This window comes from Bombina bombina, chromosome 1, assembly GCF_027579735.1.
Source record: "Bombina bombina isolate aBomBom1 chromosome 1, aBomBom1.pri, whole genome shotgun sequence".
NCBI classification, from domain to species: domain Eukaryota; kingdom Metazoa; phylum Chordata; class Amphibia; order Anura; family Bombinatoridae; genus Bombina; species Bombina bombina.
Genome location: NC_069499.1, coordinates 590,959,783 through 590,979,930, shown reverse-complemented (window position 1 = coordinate 590,979,930; position 20,148 = coordinate 590,959,783). Strand labels below are relative to the sequence as shown.

Sequence of the window (20,148 nt, the reverse complement as noted above, 5' to 3'; positions counted from 1 at the left end):
TGCGGCCCTTTCACTGCATGCTACCTCAGGATGCTTAGATTAAAACACACCGGCCTAGTAAAGTATTCTGCGGCCCTTTCACTGCATGCTACCTCAGGATGCTTAGATTAAAACACACCGGCCTAGTAAAGTATTCTGCGGCCCTTTCACTGCATGCTACCTCAGGATGCTTAGATTAAAACACACCAGCCTAGTAAAGTATTCTGCGGCCCTTTCACTGCATGCTACCTCAGGATGCTTAGATTAAAACACACCGGCCTAGTAAAGTATTCTACGGCCCTTTCACTGCATGCTACCTGAGGATGCTTAGATTAAAACACACCGGCCTAGTAAAGTATTCTACGGCCCTTTCACTGCATGCTACCTCAGGATGCTTAGATTAAAACACACCAGCCTAGTAAAGTATTCTGCGGCTCTTTCACTGCATGCTACCTCAGGATGCTTAGATTAAAACACACCAGCCTAGTAAAGTATTCTGCGGCCCTTTCACTGCATGCTACCTCAGGATGCTTAGATTAAAACACACCAGCCTAGTAAAGTATTCTGCGGCCCTTTCACTGCATGCTACCTCAGGATGCTTAGATTAAAACACACCGGCCTAGTAAAGTATTCTGCGGCCCTTTCACTGCATGCTACCTCAGGATGCTTAGATTAAAACACACCGGCCTAGTAAAGTATTCTGCTGCCCTTTCACTGCATGCTACCTCAGGATGCTTAGATTAAAACACACCGGCCTAGTAAAGTATTCTGCGGCCCTTTCACTGCATGCTACCTCAGGATGCTTAGATTAAAACACACCGGCCTAGTAAAGTATTCTGCGGCCCTTTCACTGCATGCTACCTCAGGATGCTTAGATTAAAACACACCGGCCTAGTATTATCCATTGAGGTGCAAACTAGTGGTAAAAAGATTTATCTCCATTAAAGTCTAGACAATTGTTATGTTACCACCAGTTTCCAAACTGGAAAGAAGCCCACAGTTGTTACAGCAATGTAATAAGCGTTGTACTGCTGCTCATCTAGATCTTCACATTTGCAACACACACAATGGCCACCCATGATCCTGAGTTCAAGAAATAACACATTCATTTAATGACTGGGGGATACTATGTCTGGTGTATATGTACAAATACTGAATACTGCCATATATCTTGCTATATTAGAGATGCCACAATTTCTATGGATGCCTGTATTTAAACTTCAATAACTGAAATGCATTAACATTTCTCCTATCTCTTGAATATTGAATAGAATGTATGAATGTAACAAGCACAGTCTTTCAGCATTTACATTTGTATTATTTTAGCATGTGTTCTTATCATTTATTAATATTTACTTCTACAAAACACATTTACACAAATGAGAATAAAAGACCCACTCCCTGTGCCGTCCCAGCAATACAGTAGTATCACCATCGATCTTAGAGATATATTACTGAGAACAGATTATACAAGTTATATTATTTATAGAGTGACACAATACGTTATGAGTGACCTATGTGGCAGTTAGTTCTAGTTAATATTATTACCAAGAGGTACTGGCACAGCTCAGCATTCTCATACAAACTCACAATTTGTGTTGGAGCTACAAAAAGGTTTCAATAACAATTAAGCTGACAAATGACACAAACTAATGAGTTCTAGCTTTGTTATTTCCAGCTCAGAGTAAATTGCACTGTATAAGTGTTCCATTTTACCTACTAGAGTGTATTAAATGGTTTACAAATAGCTCCTTTCACCTATATTGAAAATTCCAGTGCTTAAAAGGGACATGAAACCCACATTTTTTTTTTATGATTCAGAAATGTTAAACAACTTTCCAATTTACTTACTTCCAAATTACTTATTTTTTAATTTGCTTCCTTCTCTTGTTATCCTTTGCTGAAAGGTGTATCTAGGTAAGCTCAGGAGAAGCAAAGAACCTAGGTTATAGCTGCTGATTGGTGGCTGCATACAGGGCGGCCATCGGGAGTGACAGGGGTAACACTATTTAGGGGCCCGGCCGGGATCAGGGGCCCTACCGACATAGCAAAACATTTTTTTATTTTTTTTTAAGCCTGACACGGTAGTGCCAATGATGACGTCACTCCGCTCCGCCCACCCACCCACCCTCGCCTGAGTTTTCATTAGTTAGGGGGCAGGGAGAAAGGGCGGGACAATACCGTGTGCCGCTGCGCAGGACTTTACTGGCCAGGCACATCACATGCAGGCACGCGCAGTCGCACTTGACTAGTTAACACAGCAGTCAGACCTCAGCCTGAAGACTGGATCAACGACGACAACTTCACTTGTTATCAGCCTCAGCCATCAGGTAAGGAGATGGTAGACAGGAGGCAGTAGACTAACTGCACTGTACAACACACTACTAGTAACCCACTAACCGACCGACTGTCCACCTGAAACTGTCTGAATCCCTCTTGGACCTGAATGCTGCCTTTGCCTTGTGCCTTCAACTAATTTAGACTCGTCTGTAAAGTTTTATATTCATGATAATCCATTTCGATCTCTCTTTGCATTTCCTAAAGTGTTTCTTAAACTTTATTATACCGCTGGCTGTCCTGACAATTCTTTTGATATATATTGATTACTTCCTGTTTTATTACTAGTCTGCCTCTTGTCCTGACACAAAAAACAAAATTTATGCTGATAAATTTCTTTCTTTCTTGACACGATGAGTCCACAGATCATCTAATTACTATTGGGAATACCACTCCTGCCCAGCAGGAGGCAGCAAAGAGCACAACAGCAAAGCTGTTAAAAATCACCTCCCTTCCCTCCAAACCCAGTCATTCGACCGAAGTAAAGGAGAGAAAGGAAGGTGCAGAGGTGTCTGAAGTTTATAACATACCAACAACCTGTCTAAAGAACAGGGAAGGCCGTGGACTCATCGTGTCAAGAAATAATTAAATTTATCAGGTAAGCATAAATTTTGTTTTCTTTCTAATGACACGATGAGTCCATGGATAATCTAATTACTATTGGGAATCAATACCCAAGCTAGAATACACAGATAAGGGAGGGACAAGACAGGTAACCTAAACGGAAGGCACCACTGCTTGAAGAACCTTTCTCCCAAAAGCGACCTCAGCCAAGGCAAAAGTGTCAAATTTGTAGAATTTTGAAAAAGTGTGAAGTGAGGACCAAATTGCAGCCTTGCAAATCTGTTCCCCAGGAAGAGGAAACAGCCCTTGTAGAATGAGCCATAACTGTCTCAGGAGGCTGCTGTCCAGCAGTTTCATAGGCAAGGCGAATAATACTTTTCAGCTACAAAGAAAGAGAAGTAGCCAAAGCTTTCTGTCCCTTACGTTTCGAGCAGATTGACGTAAATCCTAAGTCGTCTGTAAATAGAATTTTAGAGCACGTACCACGACCAGGAAGCCGTTCCTTCTGAGAAGGATTAGGACACAAGGAAGGAACAACAATCTCCTGATTAATGTTCCGGTCAGAAACTACTTTAGGGAGAAACCCTAATTTGGTACGCAAAACAACCTTATCCGAACGAAAAATAAGGTGAGACGACTCATACTGTAATGCAGAGAGCTCTGACACTCTACGAGCAGATGAAATAGCATCAAGAAACAAAACTTTCCAAGATAACAACTTAATATCTAAGGAATGCATAGGCTCAAACGGATCCCCTTGAAGAACTTTAAGAACTAAATTAAGACTCCAGGGAAGAGTTACTGGTTTGAACACAGGCCTGATCCTGACCATGGCCTGACAAAACGATTGCATGTCTAGTACATCCGCCAGACGTTTATGTAACAAAATAGACAAAACAGATATTTGACCCTTTAGGGAACTTGCTGATAATCCCTTCTCCAAACCTTCTTGGAAAAAGGACAGAATTCTAGGAATCCTAGCTCTAATCCAAGAATAGCCCTTGGATTCACACCAATATAGATATTTATGCCATATCTTGTGGTAAATCTTTCTAGTCACAGGTTTACGAGCCTGAATCATGGTCTCTATGACCGATTCCGAAAATCCCCGCTTGGATAAAATTAAGCGTTCAATCTCCAAGCAGTCAGCTTCAGAGAAACTAGATTTGGATGAAGGAAGGGCCCTTGAAGTAGAAGGTCCTTCCTCAATGGAAGTCTCCAAGGTGAAAGAGATGACATGTCCACCAGATCTGCATACCAAATCCTGCGAGGTCATGCCGGAGCAATGAGGATCACCAACGCCCTCTCCTGATTGAGTTGAGCAATTACTCAAGGTAGAAGAGCGAAGGGAGGAAATAGGTATGCAAGAATGAAATTCCAAGGTACCGCCAGGGCGTCTACCAGTACAGCCTGAGGGTCCCTTGACCTCGACGCGTACCTCATACACTTGGCATTCTGCCGAGATGCCATGAGATCCAATTCCGGCTGACCCCATTTGAGAATCAGGCTGGAAAACACTTCCAGATGGAGTTCCCACTCCCCCGGGTGAAAGGTCTGCCTGCTCAGGAAGTCCGCCTCCCAGTTGTCCAGCCTGGGATGTGGATCGCAGACAGACAGCAATTGTGGGTCTCCGCCCACCGAATTATCTTGGCTACTTCTGTCAAGGCTAAGGAACTCTGCGTTCCTCCCTGATGGTTGATGTAAGCCACTGAAGTTATGTTGTCCGACTGGAACCTGATGAACCGGGCTGAGGCTAACTGGGGCCAGGCCAGAAGAGCATTGAAGATTGCTGTAAGCTCCAGAATGTTTATGGGCAGAAGAGACTCCGACTGAGTCCAAGTTCACTGAGCCTTTAGAGAGCCCTAGACTGCTCCCCATCCCAGAAGGCTGGCGTCTGTTGTCACAATCACCCAAGAGGGTCTGCGAAAGCAGGTTCCCTGGGAGAGATGATCCTGAGACAACCACCAAAGAAGAGAATCCCTTGTCTCCTGCTCCAGCTGTATTCGTGGAGACAAATCTGCATAATCTCCGTTCCACTGACTGAGCATGTTTAACTGCAGAGGTATGAGGTGGAAACGGGCAAACAGGATGATGTCCATTGCCGCTACCATCAGCCCGATTACCTCCATGCACTGAGCCACTGATGGCCGAGGAGAGGACTGAAGCGCTAGGCAAGCATCGAAGATGTTTGATTTCCTGACTTCTGTCAGAAAAATCTTCATTGATAAGGAATCTATTATGGTTCCCAAGAAGATTACCCTTGTATTTGGAACTAAGGAGCTTTTTCCAAATTTATCTTCCATCCGTGAGATCGCAGGAAAGATAACAATATTTCCGTGTGGGATCCTGCTTGTTGAAAGGATGGTGCCTGGACCAGGATGTCGTCCAAATAAGGCGCCACTGCAATGCCCCACAATCAGAGCACTGCCAACAGGGATCCCAGAACCTTCGAGAAAATTCTGGGCGCTGTGGCATAGCCAAATGGAAGAGCCACGAACTGGAAGTTTTTGTCTACAAAATGCAAACCTTAGAAACTTGTGATGGTCCCTGTGGATGGGAACATGCAGGTACACGTCCTTTAAATCTATGGTTGTCATAAATTGACCCTCTTGGATCAAAGGAAGAATGGAACGAATAGTTTCCATCTTGAAGGACGGTACTCTGAGGAATTTGTTTAGACTCTTGAGATCTAAAATTGGTCTGAAGGTTCCCTCCTTTTTGGGAACCACAAACAAATTGGAATAGAACCCCAGACCCTGTTCCTGCATCGGAAAAGGAACTATCACTCCCAGGTCGGAGAGGTCCCGTACACAGTGTAAGAACGCCTCTCTTTTTGTCTGATCTACAGATAATCTTGAAAGCAGAAACCTGCCCCTGGGAGGAAAGCTCTTGAACTCTGGTTTGAATCCCTGGGACAAGATGTCCACCGCCCAGGGATCCTGAACATCTCGAACCCAAGCCTGAGTGAAGAAGGAAAGTCTGCCCCCTACAAGATCCGGTCCTGGATCGGGGGCAGGCCCTTCATGCTGTTTTTTATTCAATAGCATGCTTTTTGGATTGTTTTCCCTTGTTCCAAGACTGATTGGGTCTCCAGGAAGGCTTAGACTGCTCCTGCTTGGAAGAGGAAGGATTTCCCTTGAAATTTCCCTTTTGTTTGTTTCTCTTATCCTGAGTGAGAAAATGACCCTTTCCTCCCTTAATGTCAGAAATTATTTCCTTCAAACTCGGTCCAAACAAGGTTGTTCCCCTGTAAGGCATCGCCAAAACTTTAAACTTAGATGACACATCTGCAGACCAAGATTTTAACCATAAAAGCTCTGCGGGCTAGCACAGCAAAACCTGAAATCTTTGCTTCCAGTTTAATAACCTGAAGGGAATCATCCGTAATAAAGGAATTGGCCAACTTAAGGGCCTTTATCCTATCCTGGATCTCTTCAAGGGGAGTGTTTGTCCTAAGAGAATCAGACAACACATCTAACCAGTATGCCGCTGCACTAGTGACGGTAGCAATGCACACTACAGGTTGCCATTGTAAACCCTGGTGTACAAACATCTTCTTGAGTAACCCCTCTAAATTTTTGTCCATAGGATCCTTAAAAGCACAACTTTCCTCTATTGGGATAGTAGTCCTCTTAGCCAGAGTGGAAATTGCCTCTTCCACCTTGGGTACTGTTTGTCAAGACTCCTTGATAAAGTCCGCTATGGGAAACATCTTTTTAAATATATGGGATGGAGAAAAAGGGATATCCAGTCACTCCTATTCCTTAGCAATGATCTCAGTAGCTCGATCTGGTACAGGAAAAACCTCCACCATGGAAGGTACATCAAAATATTTGTTCAGCTTACTGGATTTCTTAGGATTAACTACGACCATGGTGTCGCTGTCGTCCAGAGTAGCCAAAACCTCCTTAAGTAACAGACAGAGGTGTTCTAGCTTAAACCTGAACGATACAACTTCAGTATCAGCAGGAGGAATTGCACTGTCAGAGTCTGAGATTTCACCCTCAGATGCTACCGAAGTATCCTCCTCCTCAGGTTTCTGGGAGGGGGCATTCGAAATAGCAACAACTGTGTCAGTAACCTTGCTTACTGAATGTCTATTTTTCCTCTTGCGCTTTCCCTGCAGCATGGGAAAAGCAGACAACGCATCAGAAACCGCAGAGGGCATGAGAGAAGCGATTTCTTGCAACGTAACTCCAGGAGGAGTTAGAGAGGAAGCGCAGGGCACTGCATATGTGGGCGATAAAAGTTGGGACGCTTGAGGATAAAGCTGCAGCATTTATTGACCATTGTCATTAGGCTCCTGAACAGCATCCGCCTTAGACAATGTTGGCTCAGAAAAAAGTCTATCCCTATAATTTAAAGTTCTCTCAATACATGAGGAACAGAAAGGGATTGGTGGTTCCACATTGGCATCAAAACATATTAAGTGACATTTTGCAGGGCCTCTTGGTCCATTCTGATTCACAATGGATCAAATTACCAATAAAAAGCTTACATTTTTTATTAAAATTAAAACAGAAAAAAGTTACTTTGTTATTTTTCTTTTGTAGTAAGGACTAAATAGATCTACACAAGTACTGATGAACACCTCTACACCTCAGCTGAACTGAGGTGCCTACCTAACCTGCTGACACCGGCTACAATTCCCCTAAGCAAAAGATCCGGAACGCGGTCTGCAGAATAATGAAACGCTGTCCGGTCCTAGAAATGCATGCCTTTAGTCTAATATGTGTTATGCTGACTGAGACTGCTATCTTATCACAACTTATTCTCTCCGGTCTCAGGAAGTGAAAGAAAAAGTGGCGCGCAACACAAACTGCCGCTTCAGATAGCTCCGCCCATCGTGGGTGTCTAAAAATGAATCTCCCGGTCAGCATATTTTAAAGTCAAGCCGCCGGGAGCAGTGAAACCACAATAAATTGAGCCGTATATATAACCTCCTCAGCCCCATTGCCTGCCATAATAAACTGCCTACATAAGTCCCCTCCAATATATAGGAGAATTTATGTGTACCTTAATGAATAAAGTGCCCAAACTTTTTCTGAGTCCTTTTTATTTTACTAGTCCCAGAAAAAATAAAGTCAGCACTTACCTCATAAATCTGCCAGGCAGCAAGGCAGCTCACTAGGTTTGAGAGGGCTTCTCCCTCACATGGACCTGTGGAAAAAGAGATAAAGACTGATTACTCTTACTCAGGCTTTCAGCGTTAGGGCAGCATAAACTACATGGGAGGCAGAGTTAGAATTATGTCCCACAAGTTCCCATTGCTCTAAAGCCACCACTGCTCTACTGAAGAGACTGATATGGACTACGGCTACACCCTAGAACAAAGCAGCACAATCTTGCACTACTTAAAAAAATAATAAAATATTGCTTGAAGAATCCTTTACTAACACCTAACTTTACCACTTCCTTGCTCTAACGTAGGCAAAGAGAATGACTGGGGTTGGAGGGAAGGGCCATTATACACTCATTTTTTCTTTGCATAAATGTTTTGTAGATGATCTATTTATAAAGCCCATAAAGTTTTTTTTTAAAGTTTTTTTTATAATTTTGCTTATTTTAAAGAACAGTGCTCTGATTTTCAGATTCCTAACCAAGCCCCAAAGTTTTATTTGAATACCGTCAGCTACCTTCTCCAGCTTGCTCCTGTTTGTGTAAAGGGTCTTTTCATATGCAACAGAAGGGGGAGGGGGGAGTATCTTATTTCCCACTTGCAGTGGGCTTTCCAACTGCCCTATCAACAGAGCTAAACTGAGAGCTTCTAAGTACGTTTTTAAACCATTTTATACTGGATTTTTATATCAGTATCTGTGCATCTTATTCTTTATAGTAGTGTCTATTACATGCAGTTATATGAAAATGAGTGTATACTGTCCCTTTAAGGTAAAGGGAAGTAAACAAAAAAAAATAAAAAAATAATGTGGTTGCATAAGTGTGCACATAATATAGATAAAGACATAGAAGGAATTGTGTGGGGGTAGTTAGAGCAGCACAATTAAGAAAAATAAAATAATGGGTTAATGGTGAGGCAATGCAGTATAAATTTGCAGGTAAAGTAATTAAAGTACATATTATTATATTGTGTCTCTATCCCAACTTGTTTTAACCGGTGCCGCCTGGTATTATATGAGCCTTATTTTACTATTTTCTATTTGGGTTTTATTTTCTTTTTTTGTATCTCAAATTGTCAATTGTCAAACTATAATTGAAAGATGGCTGAGATGCTGTGCCAGGGTCGTGCTCAAAGGGTCTACCTTGATGTGGTGACAGGCTTAATATTTTTTGGCCAAACAATTGTGCTGGGGGCGGTCGCTGGGGGGGGAGGCCCTGAAAACCGGCTGAGTCAGGGGCCCCAAAATTTCTAGTAGCAGCCCTGGCTGCATATATATACTGATTATCATTGGCTCACCCATGTGTTCAGTTAGAAACCAGTAGCGCATTGCTGCTCCTTCAACAAATGATACCAAGAGACTGAAGCAAATTTAATAATAGAAGTAAACTGGAAAGCTGTTTAAAATTCTACCTAAATCATGAAAGAAAAATATTGGGTTTCATGTCCCTCTAAGTATTGGTTATAGAAAAGCTATGTAAACATAAAGCTGCCAAAGAAATTACACTCCCAGTGAGGAATTAGAGATAAAGGTATTAAAATGTTTGTTTTCAATTGCTTTCTCTAAGTACTGGCTTTTGTATTACAGAGATAAGATAAGGAGGCTATTATTCATAGAGATAAAGATAATAAAATTATGTCTGTTCTCCCTAAGTGCTCAGCCCACTGAAATAGGTTGTAGTCTCAAATAGCAAAAACAGCTAAAGACAGCTAAAAACAGCTATTTCAGATGAAAAAATAATCTTAAAAGGAGCAATTTCACAAACATTTTATATTAATTCAATTTTTTATTTTTTAAAAAGATAGATAATCCCTTTAATACCCGTTCCCCAGTTTTGCATAATCAACACGGTTATATTAATATACTTTTAACTAGGGAAGCACCGAAATTTCGGCCGCAAATGGCATTTTCGGTTATTACGTTTTTTTGCATGTTATTTTCTGTATTTTTATAATTTTAAATGTAATGCTAGCCGAGAGCTGCTGTTTGAGTTCATTACTTGACTTACTGTTTTGCATATAATAATAGTTTTCTAAGACTATACTTTATTTGGATAATTAGTAAAAAAAAAAAAAAAAACAACAACTGTTAAATCTGGATCTGTTACACAGAACTAAATACAGAATAATACAGTATATTGCTATTTAATATTGTTTTAAGTAGGGGTGCAGAAACATTTTGGCTGAAAATAGCATTATTGTTTTTTATTGTTTTAAGATAATTTTTAGTCCAATTTTAGTGGCTTGCAGTTTTTCAATTCAGATGCATTCATTAAATAGTCTAATTATGCAAAAAACTAATATTTTAAAATAATTTGAAAAAACAGAATTTATGCTTACCTGATAAATTACTTTCTCTTACGGTGTATCCAGTCCACGGATTCATCCTTACTTGTGGGATATTCTCATTCCCTACAGGAAGTGGCAAAGAGAGCACACAGCAGAGCTGTCCATATAGCTCCCCCTCAGGCTCCGCCCCCCCCAGTCATTCGACCGACGGTTAGGAGAAAAAGGAGAAACCATAGGGTGCAGTGGTGACTGTAGTTTTACAAAAATAAATTTGAACCTGACTTAATTGCCAGGGCGGGCCGTGGACTGGATACACCGTAAGAGAAAGTAATTTATCAGGTAAGCATAAATTCTGTTTTCTCTTACATGGTGTATCCAGTCCACGGATTCATCCTTACTTGTGGGATACCAATACCAAAGCTTTAGGACACGGATGAAGGGAGGGAACAAGTCAGGTAACCTAAACGGAAGGCACCACTGCTTGCAAAACCTTTCTCCCAAAAATAGCCCCCGAAGAAGCAAAAGTATCGAATTTGTAAAATTTGGCAAAAGTATGCAGTGAAGACCAAGTCGCTGCCTTACAAATCTGTTCTACAGAAGCCTCATTCTTGAAAGCCCATGTGGAAGCCACAGCTCTGGTGGAATGAGCTGTAATTCGTTCAGGAGGCTGCTGACCAGCAGTCTCATATGCCAATCGGATGATGCTTTTTAAACCTGAAGGAAAGAGAGGTAGCAGTCACTTTCTGACCTCTCCTCTTACCAGAATAGACAACAAACAAGGAAGATGTTTGTCTGAAATCTTTAGTTGCTTGTAAATAGAATTTCAAAGCACGAACCACATCAAGATTGTGCAATAATCGTTCCTTCTTAGAAACTGGATTAGGACACAGAGAAGGAACAATAATTTCCTGGTTAATATTCTTATTAGAAACAACTTTTGGAAGAAAACCAGGTTTGGTACGCAAAACAACCTTATCTGCATGGAACACCAGATAGGGTGAATTACACTGCAAAGCAGACAATTCAGAAACTCTTCGAGCAGAAGAAATAGCTACCAAAAACAAAACCTTCCAAGATAATAACTTAATATCTATGGAATGTAAAGGTTCAAACGGAACCCCTTGAAGAACTGAAAGAACTAAATTAAGACTCCATGGAGGAGCTACAGGTTTATAGACAGGCTTGATTCTCACTAAAGCCTGTGTAAACGCCTGAACGTCTGGTACTGCTGCCAGACGCTTGTGTAAAAGGATAGACAGAGGAGATATCTGTCCCTTTAAGGAACTAGCCGACAATCCTTTCTCCAATCCTTCTTGGAGAAAGGACAATATCCTGGGAATCCTTACTTTACTCCATGAGTAACCCTTGGATTCACACCAACAAAGATATTTCTGCCATATCTTATGGTAAATTTTCCTGGTGACAGGTTTTCTGGCCTGGATCAGAGTATCGATAACCGATTCAGAGAACCCACGCTTAGCTAGAATTAAGCGTTCAATCTCCAAGCAGTCAGTTGCAGAGAAACTAGATTTGGATGCTTGAATGGACCCTGTATTAGAAGATCCTGCCTCAATGGCAGCTTCCATGGTGTAACAGATGACATGTCCACTAGGTCTGCATACCAAGTCCTGCGTGGCCACGCAGGCGCTATCAGAATTACCGAAGCCTTCTCCTGTTTGATTCTGGCTACTAGCCGAGGGAGAAGAGGAAACGGTGGAAAAACATAAGCTAGACTGAAGGACCAACGCGCTGGACCTGGATCCGTAAAGAGGAAGTTTGGTGTTCTGACGGGACGTCATCAGATCCAATTATGGAATGCCCCATAGCTGGGTCAGCTGAGCAAAAACCTCCGGGTGGAGTTCCCACTCCCCCGGGTGAAAAGTCTGACGACTCAGAAAATCCGCCTCCCAGTTGTCTACTCCTGGGATGTGAATTGCAGATAGATGGCAGGAGTGATGCTCCGCCCATTTGATGATCTTGGTTACTTCCTTCATCGCTAGGGAACTCTTTTTTGAAAAAACAGTACTGTGCCTTTAAATAATAAAAAGCGCACACTTTTTTACTAAATCTCAAAAAAACATCCAATCTCTGAAATTTTCACCATATGATCCTAATGCTTTGAAATGATTGCACAGTAAGTTTCATGACAATTAACCCCTTATTGCCCAAACCGGAGCAAATTAAAGCAGGCCACCGGTTTAATAAGCTACAGCACCATGCCACAGTCTCTGCTGTGGCCCTACCTTCCTTGGGGATTAGTTTTGGACGAAAATAAGCCTCTCTGGAGTCCTTCTAGCAATCTCTGGACTCTACACGTGAAGCTGCATGAAGCCGTCTTGCAAAAGAACTGCGCAACTGAGGCGCGAAATTTAGGCCCCCTCCCTCTTCACTCCGGAGTTGTGGGGCCTTCCCAAGCCAAAATAGGTGTTTTAAGATATGCCAGGCGTAATAAAAACCCCAAAAAGTGTTCCAAATGTAATAAACACTTGTACAAATATCGGCTTATAGTAATAAAATAATCGATTTTCCCATAACAGTGTCCACCAGTGATTTAAGCCCTTTTAACTAAGCCATCCTTCTATACTGAGTCTCAGAATATGGCTTACCTTCCCCACATGGGGATTCTTGTCAGTCTTCTAGCATTACCAGGTCTTGACTAGAAAAAAAGTGACTGAGCATACATTAAAGCAGTTAAGCCTGCAAACTGTTCCCCACAACTGAAGTTCTCCGGTACTCAACAGTCCTGTGTGGGAACAGCAATGGATTTTAGTTACAACATGCTAAAATCTTTTTCCTCTCAGCAGAAATCTTCATCATTTTCTGCCTCAGAGTAAATAGTACAAACCGGCACTATTTAAAAATAACAAACTCTTGATTGAAGAAATAAAAACTACAAATCTAACACCACATTCACTTTACCCTCCCGTGGAGATGCTACTTGTTAGAGCGGCAAAGAGAATGACTGGGGGGGCGGAGCCTGAGGGGGAGCTATATGGACAGCTCTGCTGTGTGCTCTCTTTGCCACTTCCTGTAGGGAATGAGAATATCCCACAAGTAAGGATGAATCCGTGGATACCATGTAAGAGAAAAATACATTTTCAGTTTTTGGCAAAGTGCATCGTAGATTTTCGGGTTTGGTTTCGGTCCAGAATTTCCATTTCGGTGCATCCCTAACTTTTAACCTCTGTGATTACCTTGTATCTAAGATTCTTTCGACAGCCCCTGATCACATCTATTTATTATCTATTGACTTGCCTTTTAGCCAATTAGTGCCGTGTCATCCACAACCCACGGGAGAGAGCACAAAGTTATATATAAGGCACAGATGAACTAGCAGTCTCCTGTTGTGAATAGCTAATAAAAAAGCATGTGATAAGAGGCTGTCTGTAGTGGTTTAGAAACAGGCAGAAATTTAGAGGTTTAAATGCTATAAAGTATATTAATATAACAATGTTGGTTGTGCAAAGCTGGGGAATGGGTAGTAAAGGCGTTATCTAACTTTGTAAACACTAACAATTTTGGTGTTGACTGAGGGAAAAACAACTTTACAGTACAGTGTACCTTTAATAAAAGCAGTAAATTCTTACCTTCCCCTACAGGTCTCACTGGTCGCCGCTCTCTCAGTTTTGAGGCTGATGGTCGTGCTGTTTTTGTGGATTTGGAGAGCTAAATACAAGGAAACACAAATAAAAAACTGATTAACCTTTCTCTAAGGTCCAGAACACAAATGTTCGTTAGTGCAGGTTTGATTATATCAAATCTCTCTTGCAAATCTCGCAGGGTTTGTCATCTGCATAATTCAGATGTATCTCTTTTTGAAAGCAAAACGTATAGTGCTCTCCATTGTGAGCTATAGGTTTCACCAGACTGGAAAATGTGTACACATTTCCAATTGATTTTGTAAACCAGCACACAGTGAGTATGCGTACCCTGGTTGTACTTTCCATTATGATTTACTGAGTGTATTTGTAGTCTAAAACTATTTAATTGTTTGTAAAATAGAAAGTTACACACTGACATTTAAAGGGATATTAAACTTAAATGATTCAGTTTTTTAAACAAAACTTTCCAATTTACTTCTATTATCTAATTTGCTTCATTCTCTTGGTATCCTTTATTGAAAAGCAATACACTGCTGTGAGCTAGTTGCCAATTGGCGACTGCGCATATATTTCTATTGTGACTCACTGGATCTATTCAGCTAGTTACCAGTAGTGCATTGCTGTTCCTTCAACACAAGATAGCAAAAGAATAAAGCAAATTAGAAAGTTGTTTAAAATTGTATGTACTATCAAAACTATAAAAAAAAAAAATTGTTCCTTTAAATGTATTTACTTGGTAATTTATTTTAAGAAAACAAAAAAATTAAACAGTTATAGCTAAAAACAAATTTTTAGAAAAATATTTTTTACATATTGGATTCACAACAGGAATCATATAGATCTTTTTGTGAACACGACCATTTGCATAACTCAACTCATTACTACAAACGTTATGAAGAATGCTAATGCTATACAAACAAAACAAATACCAGTAAAGAATCTTGAATAAGGAGCAACCTTTATAGAATTGGCCCCAAGTATAAAATTCACAAATATTTGTTATTTTACTTGTACATTAGTTTTTAAAGTTGCTATAATAAATAATTTCACTATAAGGACATATCTTTTTTTGGGTTTGAGTATTCTGCTAGTACTAGAAATGAGAGAGTACAGGAAAATGACTGATTGATGTAATGCATTGCTTTGCTGAAAGCGAACACAGAACCAAGATCCAACAAAGTCTGACCAAAATGACTGCCCCAAAATGAAACAATGTCATTCTTAATTGTGGGGAGTCTAATCTGCCATTAAAATGCCAGGAACAATTTGACAGCAAAATAGATTCCAGAATCCGGTCTACAGCTGCATGTTATGCTTTCTACATTTGTTAGCTGGTAGAAGTTACAGAGACCCTTTCTCATCCCTCAAAAGCAAATGAAATCAGAAGAATTCTGGCTCTTGGTCCTTACCTCCTCAGCTGCTGACTTGCTTTCTTTTACAGATACGTCAGATCCTTTGGTCTGGAAAAAAGTAAACTAGATTTGTAATTCAACCTTATTTCATTTGTGTAGTTACAGCCACATAAGGTCAAAGTGCACTAGGGTAGAGTCATAGTAATTTGCTCCCTCTGTTTGCTTGGCTATGTGCAGATCATTTTATTAACTTGTTATTATTTAATACCTAGTCACATCTGTCAGTTTGTTTGTCCAGTTGTGATTCACCAAGTACCTTATGTGTTTTTCTTAAACTTCATTACTGTTTAAAAGGAACACAAAGGTGCAATAACAAAATGCATTTTATGATTCAGATACAACATACAATTTTAAAGAACTTTCCAATTTACTTTTATTATTACGTTTGCTTTATTCTCTTGGTATCCTTTGTTAAAGGGGCAGCAATACACTACTGCAAGCTAGCTAAAGACATCTGGTAAGTCAACGAGAAGAAGCATATATGTGCAGCCACCAATCAGTAGCTAGCTCCCAGCAGTGCATTGCTGCTCTTAAAGGGATATTCTAGCCAAAATTGGAATCTATATGGATGCATTTCAGTTTTGAATATAAGCATGTTTGTAATATACATTTATTAGCTAAAATGCTTCTAATAAAAGATATAGCTGCTTCAAAAGTGTATTTAAAGGGATATTAAACTCAATATTTTTATTTTATGATTCAAATACAGAATGCAATTTTAAATAACATTCCTATTTACTTGTATTATCTAATTTGCTTCATTCTTTAGATATCCTTTGTTGAAGAAATAGCCATGTACATGGGTGAGCCAATCACACATCTATGTACAGCCACCAATCAGCAGCTACTGAGCCTATCTAGATATGCTTTTCAGCAAAGGATATCAAGATAATTAAGCAAATTAGATAATAGAAGTAAATTAGATAGTTGTTTAAATTGCATGCTCTTTCTAAATCATGAAAGAAAAAAAAAATTGGGTTTCATGTCCCTTTAAGTGTGCACCAGCATTTTAAACACAGCACTTGCTCACATAGCATAAGGTTATTGAACTATTGTGTAATTACTCAGTTTGTTAATAGCCAACATGATACAAGCCCCACTGGTGCTCTGAGCAGCTGTATTATTTAAAATGCTGGTGCACTGTGAATATCTAGCTATGCTTCACATGCACAGAAAAATATTAACACTAAAACCGTGATAACTTTTACTAGAAGCATTTTTGCCAATACATGTATATTACAAATATGTTTCTATTCAAAGATGTAATTCATCTATGTGCATTTAAATTTTGACCGCAATGTCCCTTTCAGCCTACCTAGATACACTTTTTTGACAAAAGATACCAAGAAAAGGAAGCAAATCAGATAATAACAGTAAAGTGAAAAGTTGTTTGTTTTCTTACAGGATTCAGATAGAGCAAACTGGCTTTCATATTCCTTATAATAAAACAAATGCTTATCCAGCAGATCCTGTGAGAAAAAAAAAGCAAACCTCATTTGCCCTCAATTACCTAAGATTTGCCTCTAATGAAACCTAATAAGTGACAGCAGGTGACATGAATTCACTGCTAAAGGATAGTTTCATGGTTACTTGGAGGGCAAAACTCAGTCTCTGGCTTCTTTTCCTCAACAAGCAAAATGAATGAAAGTAACTACATTAAAAGATCCCCCTAAAAATATGGTAAGACCACAGCAGGAAAGAAAAAAATAAACCTTGTTTTGTATTATTTCCCTGCTTCTTAGACTATTCCCTTTCAATAATTAAATATGTCTTGCCATATAAAATAATAAAAACACCTTGATATAGGAATTCTTCTGCTCTAATATAGTGCTCTATGATTTGTCCAGAATTATGGAAGTGCTACTCTCGCCTAATTGGTTGTATGAGAGAAGGGGGAGGGTCTGAACAAGCACTTGCTTGTGTAACGTTATATGTCTGCGGTAGATACCGCCTTGCAAGCACCAAACAAAGGCCTACCTTGTCCGTCCGTTTTTTGTTAAATAGTGGCCATAGAGAGTTCCTGTATCCCAATGTCATAGTAAGAAATCAAACGACAGAAGAAGGATAATCCAAAAGACAGAGAGACATTATGAGTTATGTATAAGCTGAACCAGAGGATGAGAGTTTGTCTCTCTCCTCTTGGAAAGGACAGCAGCACTCTCACTTTTTTCTTTTTGCAGTAGTTAGCAAACAGGTTAGTACAGAAGGGGAATTGCCAGTATGTTAACCTCACCTGGATACCTATCTATGTAGATATTAACAATATATATAAAATTTATTTTGAAGGTTTTGCCTGCAATTTACATCTGAAAATTGTGTTTTTCACTGCCCAAGAGAGTCCAGAACATTGACTATACAATCTACTAAAAAGTTACTGATCAGTGCTGCAGTTCATTTGTATCAAATTAAAGGGACAGTCAACACCAGAATTTTTGTTGTTTTAAAAGATAATCCCTTAATTGCCCATTCCCCAGTTTTGCATAACCAACACAGTTATAATAATACACGTTTTACCTCTGTGATTACCTTGTATAGAAGCCTTTGCAGACTGCCCCCTTATTTCATTTTTTTTGGCAGACTTGCATTTTAGCCAATCAGTGCTCACTCCTCGGTAAATTCACGTGCATGAGCTCAATTATATCTATATAAAAAAACATGAACTTACACCCTCTAGTGGTGAAAAACTGTCAAAATACATTTAGATTAGAGGGGGGATTCAAGGTCTAAGAAATTAGCAAATAAACCTCCAAGGTTTAGCTTTCATCTAAGAATACAAAAAGAAGAAAGCAAAATTGGTGATAAAAGTAAATTGGAAAGTTGTTTAAAATTACATGCCCTATTTGAATCATGAAAGTTTTTTTCTGGACTTGACTGTCCCTTTAATGAGTCACAGCAAAGGAGATATGTTGTATGCAGCTATTTTGCAAAGTTTTAGATATGTACTATGCATATATAAAGAATATGCCTTTACAAACAGCAGGATTCACCTTGCATCATCTTTAATAGGATATCTGGGGCAGAAATTCCTTAAACTATGAAAGGAATGAAGAATTTACAAGGCAGAATGCTAAAAAGGATGTGACGAAGAAGTACTACTTCCCCAAATAGGCATACGAAACATAAACCCATCAGCAATCCAGTAATGAGATATAACTTGAAAAACATAATTTATGCTTACCTGATAAATTTATTTCTCTTGTAGTGTATCCAGTCCACGGATCATCCATTACTTATGGGATATTCTCCTTCCCAACAGGAAGTTGCAAGAGGATCACCCACAGCAGAGCTGCTATATAGCTCCTCCCCTAACTGTCATATCCAGTCATTCGACCGAAAACAAACAGAGAAAGGAGAAACCATAGGGTGCAGTGGTGACTGTAGTTTAATTAAAATTTAGACCTGCCTTAAAAGGACAGAGCGGGCCGTGGACTGGATACACTACAAGAGAAATAAATTTATCAGGTAAGCATAAATTATGTTTTCTCTTGTTAAGTGTATCCAGTCCACGGATCATCCATTACTTATGGGATACCAATACCAAAGCTAAAGTACACGGATGATGGGAGGGACAAGGCAGGATTAAGCGGAAGGAACCACTGCCTGAAGAACCTTTCTCCCAAAAACAGCCTCCGAAGAAGCAAAAGTATCAAATTTTAAAAATTTGTAAAAAACGTGAAGCGGAGACCAAGTCGAGGCCTTGCAAATCTGTTCAACAGAGGCCTCATTTTTAAAGGCCCAGGTGGAAGCCACAGCTCTAGTAGAATGAGCTGTAATCCTTTCAGGGGGCTGCTGTCCAGCAGTCTCATAGGCTAGGCGTATTATGCTCCGAAGCCAAAAGGAAAGAGGTTGCCGAAGCTTTTTGACCTCTCCTCTGTCCAGAGTAAACGACAAACAGGGTAGATGTTTGACGAAAATCTTTAGTAGCTTGTAAGTAAAACTTCAAGGCACGGACTACGTCCAGATTATGTAAAAGACGTTCCTTCTTTGAAGAAGGATTAGGACACAATGATGGAACAACAATCTCTTGATTGATATTCTTGTTAGAAACCACCTTAGGTAAAAACCCAGGTTTGGTACGCAGGACTACCTTATCTGCATGAAAAATCAGATAAGGAGAATCACATTGTAAGGCAGATAGCTCAGAGACTCTCCGAGCCGAGGAAATAGCCATCAAAAACAGAACTTTCCAAGATAAAAGTTTAATATCAATGGAATGAAGGGGTTCCAACGGAACTCCTTGAAGAACTTTAAGAACCAAGTTTAAGCTCCACGGGGGAGCAACAGGTTTAAACACAGGCTTAATTCTAACCAAAGCCTGGCAAAATGCCTGGACGTCTGGAACCTCTGCCAGACGCTTGTGCAAAAGAATAGACAGAGCAGAAATCTGTCCCTTTAAGGAACTAGCTGATAATCCTTTGTCCAAGCCCTCTTGGAGAAAAGACAATATTCTAGGAATCCTAACCTTACTCCATGAGTAATTCTTGGATTCACACCAATAAAGATATTTACTCCATATCTTGTGGTAGATTTTCCTGGTAACAGGCTTTCGTGCCTGTATTAAAGTATCAATGACTGACTCGGAGAAGCCACGCTTTGATAGAATCAAGCGTTCAATCTCCATGCAGTCAGTCTCAGAGAAATTAGATTTATATGATTGAAAGGACCTTGTATCAGAAGGTCCTGTCTTAGAGGCAGAGTCCATGGTGGAAAGGATGACATGTCCACTAGGTCTGCATACCAAGTCCTGCATGGCCACGCAGGTGCTATCAGAATCACCGATGCTCTCTCCTGTTTGATTTTTGGCAATCAGTCGAGGGAGCAGAGGAAAACGGTGGAAACACATAAGCCA

General features: G+C 40.1%; 1 protein-coding gene across 1 annotated transcript in view; it reads right to left on the bottom strand.

The window, feature by feature from the left end:
* Window positions 1–20,148, bottom strand: part of TRAF3IP1 (TRAF3 interacting protein 1) — a 197,170-nt gene that overhangs the window by 85,302 nt on the left and 91,720 nt on the right. Inside the window, exons 6-7 of the mRNA XM_053698884.1 lie at window positions 15,297–15,347; window positions 13,873–13,951 (exon numbers count right to left, since the gene is read on the bottom strand). Coding sequence (XP_053554859.1) covers window positions 13,873–13,951; window positions 15,297–15,347 — 130 coding nt within the window. The remainder of the gene's footprint in view (window positions 1–13,872; window positions 13,952–15,296; window positions 15,348–20,148) is intronic.